The sequence below is a fragment of the Perissodus microlepis genome, chromosome 1 (genome assembly GCF_051167445.1).
Source record: "Perissodus microlepis isolate ML-2025 ecotype Zambia chromosome 1, ASM5116744v1, whole genome shotgun sequence".
Classification (NCBI taxonomy): domain Eukaryota; kingdom Metazoa; phylum Chordata; class Actinopteri; order Cichliformes; family Cichlidae; genus Perissodus; species Perissodus microlepis.
The window spans coordinates 38,160,423-38,168,345 of NC_140461.1; the positions used below are offsets into that span (position 1 = coordinate 38,160,423).

Genomic DNA, 7,923 nt, shown 5'->3' on the forward strand with positions numbered 1-7,923 from the left:
TGTATAGTTCAGCAGGTGGAACTGAACCATGTGCTTTCAAGTATTTTTATTTTTGAAGTTTTTTTTGCTCCTAGTGATGTTCACTTTTGCTCCCTTCCCTTTTCCAGCCCACTTGTCAACCAATCAGCAATCCAGCAGACTTATAGGTAATCCTTGTACATTAATGCACAGTTGTGGTTATGGAGGATTGCATGGGCTAATGTACTGACTAACCTCCTTGGAGAATGTGTCTTGGCCGTGTGCTAGAACCTCAGTTTTACCAGAATTGTGATGGAGAAAGTTAGAGCACATCCGATTAGTAATGGCAGAGAAACGTTTGTTGAGGCAGGGGAAGCTGTTAAGGTTGTTGGGTTTGACAGAAAGGTATGTCAAAACCGTGTGTCATCTACATTAAACTAAACCCATTAATGAGATGGCCCAGGAGTAACATATATTAAAAAAAACTGAATTGGTCCAAGGATTGAGCCCTGGGGGACTCCACATGCAAGCAGTACAGATGAATGCATACACTGATCAATAGAAATTCTGAAGTATCTGTTTGATCAGTATGAAGAAAACCATCTGAGGGAAGTACCAGTGGTGCCAACCCAGTTTTGTAGTCTGTTAATAAGTAGCTTGATCAACAGTATCAAAGGCTACAGATAAGTCAAGCAGGACTTGAATGGAATGCTCACCTTTATCTGAGTGCATTACAATATTGTTTTCAGTAAAGCTGTTTTAGTGCTGTGGTTTTATCTGTAACCACAAGAGAATTTATCAAAGATGTTGTTTCCTACAATAATTTGAAGGAGCTGAAGATCAACAACTTTCTCAAGGATTTTGAAAATAAACAGGAGTTTGGAAATTGGTCTATAATTATAAAAACAGTGGGATCTAACAAGGAAAGACACTGGCTGTTTTCAAGCAATCTGGAATGGGGCCAGATGCCAGGGGGATTATGACATTATCACAGAATTATGACACTCTGTGGTTCAAGTGTTTGAATTTGATGCCTGTAGTACATTTTACTAAGTTTGGACTTGATTGAAATACGGCAGAAGAAAACTTATTTTCTTTGTTGACTTTGTTGCATTGTGTAAATTATATAAATGAAATAAAAGACCCACTCTCTTGGTTTTTGTTCCCCCAGAACCAACCATAAGTATTGTGCCGGCAAGTGGTGCTGCAGTGGTTCCCAGTTACCCTCAGAACCCATACGACCTCCCCAGGAACAGCCACATCCTGAGCCACTACGACCTGCTGCCAATGCGCCCCAGCCCCTCCCACAGCCACAGCCTCACCCTGAACAGCTGCAGTCCCCCACTGCCCGGCAGCCCCACCAGTTCCCTGCTCTAGGGCCCCCAACAGAATCCAGTGCACTCAGAACTAAGAAACTGAAGTAGGAAAGTAGAAAGTGTTTTGACACTGATGAGTAAATACAGGTTGATATTTAAAGGATGGAGAAAATGTGTTGCCGGGACTAATACTTACTTATTTATTTTCTAAGTAGCATTTTATTTGTTTGTTTTGTTTGTTTTTCTTTTTGTTTTGCAGTGTCCAGACTGCTAGACGGCTGTTTGACATTTTACTATGATATACCAACCAACCAGTCTGAGCTGTTTTGTGTCAGTCACCAGTACATCTTTATATTCTTAATTTCACACCAAAATTGCCAGCAGCGGGGTAATACAAGTACATATACACATAAATATACTCGTTTCAGCGATTTTTGAGACATCTCGACTCAGAAGATGAATGTCAAAAAAGAAACTGACTTGCTCACGTAAAGACTGCAATGGCTGTGCCAAAGAAAGGACTGAGGCCCACTGTACATCTGCAAAGACTACTTTATTTACTAGCATGTTAGGTCCAAATGAACATCATGTGGGCATTACGGTTGTGCTGTGGGAAAGAAATCCAATGGACTCCACTGAAGAAAAGGCTCTCTATCCTTTTATTTCCCCAGAAAAAAGGACTGAGAAAAGGACAGAAAAAAAAGATAACTGGAGTATCTTCAGACTTACAGCACCTGTATAGTATTTTATACACACTGTTTCTTATTTCGTGTTTACATATTTAAAGATCCTGCTGGGGTTCATGTTTTTGCTCAGAAACGTTATTTTTTGTATGTACTGTAGACAAAGTGGTGTATTTGATGTACACTTACTGTACACCTAGTGATTATAGTTGTAATTTTTTTTCTTTGTTGAGCTTATTATACATGCATGTAAAAAGGTGATTCAGGGCATAATGGTTAGTGAGGAATACCCTTATTCTTTGGCTTTTATTGTGATCATGGTCAGATGACTAAGCTCTTTTGCTGATAATTGTCATGCTACTGTGGACATGCCATTTGGAACATACTTCTTGGAAATATAAATATATTTTAGGTTGGAAGTTATGGTTACAACAGTTCTGTAGGCAACTTCCTCCTTCCCTGATTTTACTGTAGAGTCGCTAGAGTTTTGTTACTAAACACAATTAGATGTGTTTATGCAACGTAGCAGTAACTTTAAAATGATAGACATGCAATCACTTTAAGTATTCAGACTGCTCTCCTTTTTTACAGATTATAGATTTACATTATAATTGATGAAATGATAGATTTTCAGTTATATTTATTCATCACCTAATGCTTAGAAATGTTTGAATGAGTTCAACTAATGTTATTTTAACCCAACCAGTTAACTAAAACAAGCTGAAGACTTAAACCAGGCTTTTAACTGGCTGAAACTCATGAAGACCAACTGCTGCCAAAGGACTTACACAAAGGAATGAATTAAGGATTCACAAATACATTTTTATTTTGTCTTACAGATACATTGTTTCATCATAAATTTGCATTTACAAAGTGCGCAAAAGTAAAAGGGTCTGAAGCAACTAAAGTTCGGCTGTAGCAAACAGCAATAAGAGGACATGTTGACAATCTTATGTGTGCAGCTTGCTATCCCAATGATTTGGTTTCCTGTTTTTGTTCTATTTGCTCTGATTTTATCTTGTTTTTTTATTGGTTTGATATGTTTGATCCAAACAATAGTTCACGTGTATAGGTGTATGTAGTGCTGCTTACATTTTTGGGGGGGAGGGTGTGTGTTTGTTTTTTTGTTTTTGAAAACCCTGAAATGAATAAAGTCATCACAGCTCAGGAGAGTGGTGTCATATGTTGATTTTAAAAAACAAACAAACGAACTCTGTTTTCACCTTTCATCCAGAGATATGAAGCTGCAGTCATGTGGTGGAATGTTTCTGTTTTTAATGTTTAACCAGAAGTTCGGGAGTCCTCCTTTTCCTGTAAAAATGATTCCGTTTGCTAACCAGGTCTTAATAGGGGGCAGCACGCCTGCCCAATGAGTTCATATCCACCATCTGGTCTTATTGTATGGAGTTTGCATGTTCTTCCTGTTATTACATGGGTTCTCTCTGGGTACTCCAGCTTCCTCACATAATCCAAAGACATGCAGTTAGTGGAGCTGGGTTATTTTAATTCTAAATTCCCAAATTCTGGTTGTCTGTCTGTCTGTGTTAGCTGAGACTGGCGACCTGTCCAGGGTGAACGCTGCCTGTTGGCCTATGGTAGGTGGAAGATAATGAATGGCTGGGTTTTAATAAAAGTTGAAGGTGTAATTGGCCAGATTTGAATTATTAGTAGTAATTTATTCTAATGGGATGATTCGCAGATCTATTTTAATCACATTGTGTTTATTGTTTATTTGCTTCAGTTTATCCTGCTATCCACATTACAAATCCTGGAACTGTCAGTGGGAATCTTTTGATTATCCTAGTTAGGGATGGGTATCGTTTAGGTTTTATCCGATACCGGTGCCAAACCGGTACTTTTGAAACGGTGCCGGTGCTTAAACGGTGCTCAAACCGGTGCGTAAAGAATGGAGAACACAAAATTGGTCCAAAAACCTCTCATGTTCAGCTGTTTTTTTTGTAAAAAGATAACAATGTTAGCCTTTTCTGCAGCTATGGGGCATATATGGTATCACTCTTGGCTGGAAGCAGTGCTTAAACATTGGAAAAAAACACAAACTTTATCCAAAAACCTCTCATGTTTAGCTGTTTTCCACTTTTTCTTTGGTCATTTTAGCCTTTTTGGCCAGGGTGAAGGGAGCATCTGCCATCAAACAAGAAGACAGCCGCATGTAGCTATGATGATGTTTTCTAGTTCACCTTACATGCATTAATGTAATAACGTGGTTAGCCTACTCAACGTAAATTATCCACGAACAACATTAAGCTACTGACCCAGAGAAGAACGGCTGCTGCTGCATCATCATCCGTCATCATTTCTGCTACACTGGCAGGGCTAGAGGCCAGGACTCTCCTCTTCGGGTTTTTGGGGGATGTTGCTAACTCCGGGTCCGATAACAGGCACCACACCCGTAGTAGATGTGCACGGTGTGAGGTCTCGCAGCAAGTTATCAAATACGGCGCATTTTTTGGCTTTTAAAAAAAAGGCTATGCGTTGCCAGGTGTTTCATCGGATTTGAGGTGTTACCTCCTTTGACAGTATCACAGTATCAGCTTAAAGCACTTGTTGCAGGCTGCTGAGTTTGCATCTTTTGCTGTGAAGTACAGCCAGACTTTTGACCGCTTCGCCTTGGGCATTTTTAATCTGTAGCTCTGCTCTAAAACAACGTACGTACCTGGGCCCGCCTACTATCCTCGGAAACGGAAAATGATTGGCTAGAATTCAAAGTGTATGACATCTCAGGAAAAAAAAAAGCACCAAAATAAAGCACCGAAATGTGCGCTGCTTTTCGGTCTGGTTACTACCGTTTACGTCAGAACCGGTGCCATCATGGCACCCATCCCTAATCCTAGTAGATCAGAGTACTTAGTGAGGAATAATCATACCATCATTTCCATCACTAAGGCTACTTGGGGTCCACAGGAGACATCACACAGCTCCTGAGAGACCATACATAATAGTAGTTCTGTGGGTGGACAGACCAATTCCTGTGGTTCAATGCCTCACAATATTCTTAACAATATGTTGTTATTCTTGAAGGCATTGTAAGGCTTTCTCATGCACAAAGAGTTTAACCTTGATAGTCTTGATGGATAACATTTACATTTACAATAATTGATTACACAGCAGTGGAGAGTAGACTTTATCACAGTAGACGTCTTTCTGAAAGCGCTGTAACTAAGTTTAAGAATATAATCCACCCACTGTTATCATCTTCAATGCCCTGTACCAACATAGAGCAGAGCAGCTATCTGAACGCTACTCCAACAGAGGTCGATCATCTTGTTAATAATTTTACCTCCTCACTACGTACGACTCTGGATACTGTAGCTCCTGCGAAAACTAAGGCCTCAAATCAGAAGTACCTGACTCCGTGGTATAATTCTCAAACACGTAGCCTAAAGCAGATGACTCGTAATCTGGAGAGGAAATGGCGTGTCACAAATTTAGAGGATCATCATTTAGCCTGGAGAAATAGTTTGCTGCTTTATAAGAAAGCCCTCCGCAAAGCCAGAACATCTTACTATTCATCACTGATTGAAGAAAATAAGAACAACCCCAGGTTTCTCTTCAGCTCTGTAGCCAGGCTGACAAACAGTCAGAGCTCTGTTGAGCCAACCATCCCTTTAACGTTAACTAGTAATGACTTCATGAACTTCTTCACAAATAATATTTTAATCATTAGAGAAAAAATTACCAGTAATCATCCCACAGATGTAATATTATCTACAGCTACTCTTAGTACCATTGATGTTAAGTTAGACTTTTTTTCTCCAATTGATCTTTCTGAGTTAACTTCAATAATTACTTCCTCCAAACCATCAACGTGTCTTTTAGACCCCATTCCTACAAAACTGCTCAAAGAAGTCCTGCCATTAATTAATGCTTCGATCTTAAATATGATCAACCTATCTCTAATAATCGGCTATGTACCACAGGCCTTCAAGCTGGCTGTGGTTAAACCTTTACTCAAAAAGCATCTCTAGACCCAGCAGTCTTAGCTAATTATAGGCCAATCTCCAACCTTCCTTTCATATCAAACATCCTTGAAAGAGTAGTTGTCAAACAGCTAACAGATCATCTGCAGAGGAATGGTTTATTTGAAGAGTTTCAGTCAGGTTTCAGAGCTCATCACAGCACAGAAACAGCTTTAGTGAAGGTTACAAATGATCTTCTTATGGCCTCTGACAGTGGACTCATCTCTGTGCTTGTCCTGCTAGACCTCAGTGCAGCGTTCGATACTGTCGACCATAATATCCTATTAGAGCGATTAGAACATGCTGTAGGTATTACAGGTACTGTGCTGCAGTGGTTTGTATCATATCTATCTAATAGACTCCAGTTTGTGCATGTAAATGGAGAGTCCTCTTCACACACTGAGGTTAATTATGGAGTTCCACAGGGTTCAGTGCTAGGACCAATTCTGTTTACATTATACATGCTTCCCTTAGGCAGCATCATTAGAAGACATAGCATACATTTTTACTGCTATGCAGATGACAGCCAGCTCTATCTGTCCATGAAGCCAGATAACACACACCAATTAGCTAGAAACTAGTTCGCCTGTGTCAGTGCGACCCAGGGCAGCTGTGGCTACAACGTAGCTTGCCATTGCCAGTATGTGAATGTGTGTGTGAATGGGTGAATGACTGAATGTAGTGTAAAGCGCTTTGGGGTCCTTAGGGACTGAGTAAAGCGCTATACAAATGCAGGCCATTTAGTTAAACTGCAGGAATGTCTTAAAGATATAAAGACCTGGATGGCCGCTAACTTTCTGCTTCTTAATTCAGATCAAACTGAGGTTATTGTACTCGGCCCTGAGAATCTTAGAAATATGGTATCTAACCAGATTCTTACTCTGGATGGCATTACCTTGGCCTCCAGTAACACTGTGAGGAACCTTGGAGTCATTTTTGACCAGGACATGTCCTTCAATGCACATATTAAACAAATATGTAAGACTGCTTTCTTCCATTTGCGCAACATCTCTAAAGTTAGAAATATCCTGTCTCAGAGTGGCGCTGAAAAACTAGTTCATGCATTTATTACTTCCAGGCTGGACGACTGTAATTCATTATTATCAGGAAGTCCTAAAAACTCCCTGAAAAGCCTTCAGCTGATCCAAAATGCTGCAGCAAGAGTCCTGACAGGGACTAGAAAGAGAGAGCAGATTTCTCCTGTTTTGGCTTCCCTTCATTGGCTTCCTGTTAAATCCAGAATTGAATTCAAAATCCTGCTCCTCACATACAAGGTCTTAAATAATCAGGCCCCATCATATCTTAATGACCTTGTAGTACCATATCACCCTATTAGGGCACTTTGCTCTCGCTCTGCAGGCCTACTTGTTGTTCCTAGAGTATTTAAAAGTAGAATGGGAGGCAGAGCCTTCAGTTTTCAGGCCCCTCTTCTGTGGAACCAGCTTCCAGTTTGGATTCGGGAGACAGACACTATCTCTACTTTCAAGATTAGGCTTCAAACTTTCCTTTTTGCTAAAGCATATAGTTAGGGCTGGACCAGGTGACCCTGAATCCTCCCTTAGTTATGCTGCAATAGATGTAGGCTGCCGGGGATTCCCATGATGCATTGAGTTTTTCCTTTCCAGTCACCTTTCTCACTCACTATGTATTAATAGACCTCTCTGCATTGAGTCATACCTGTTATTAATCTCTGTCTCTCTTCCACAGCATGTCTTTATCCTGTCTTCCTTCTCTCACCCCAACCAATCACAGCAGATGGCCCCGCCCCTCCCTGAGCCTGGTTCAGCCGGAGGTTTCTTCCTGTTAAAAGGGAGTTTTTCCTTCCCACTGTCGCTAAAGTGCTTGCTCATAGGGGGTCATATGATTGTTGGGTTTTTCTCTGTATCTATGAAGCGCCTTGAGGCGACTTTTGTTGTGATTTGGCGCTATATAAATAAAATTGAATTGAATTGAATTGAATATCAAAATGTTCAGGCTGATACATGTTGA

At 40.4% G+C, this 7,923-nt stretch overlaps 1 protein-coding gene across 3 annotated transcripts in view; it reads left to right on the forward strand.

Annotated features, from left to right (window-relative positions):
- LOC146394232 (multiple epidermal growth factor-like domains protein 11) overlaps positions 1–3,127 on the forward strand; it is a 243,083-nt gene extending 239,956 nt beyond the window's left edge. For all 3 annotated transcript variants that reach the window (XM_084922899.1, XM_084922887.1, XM_084922893.1), the window contains one exon: positions 1,130–3,127. In XM_084922899.1, coding sequence (XP_084779025.1) covers positions 1,130–1,335 — 206 coding nt within the window. In that variant the 3' untranslated portion in view covers positions 1,336–3,127. The remainder of the gene's footprint in view (positions 1–1,129) is intronic.
- Positions 3,128–7,923: the final 4,796 nt, after the last annotated feature.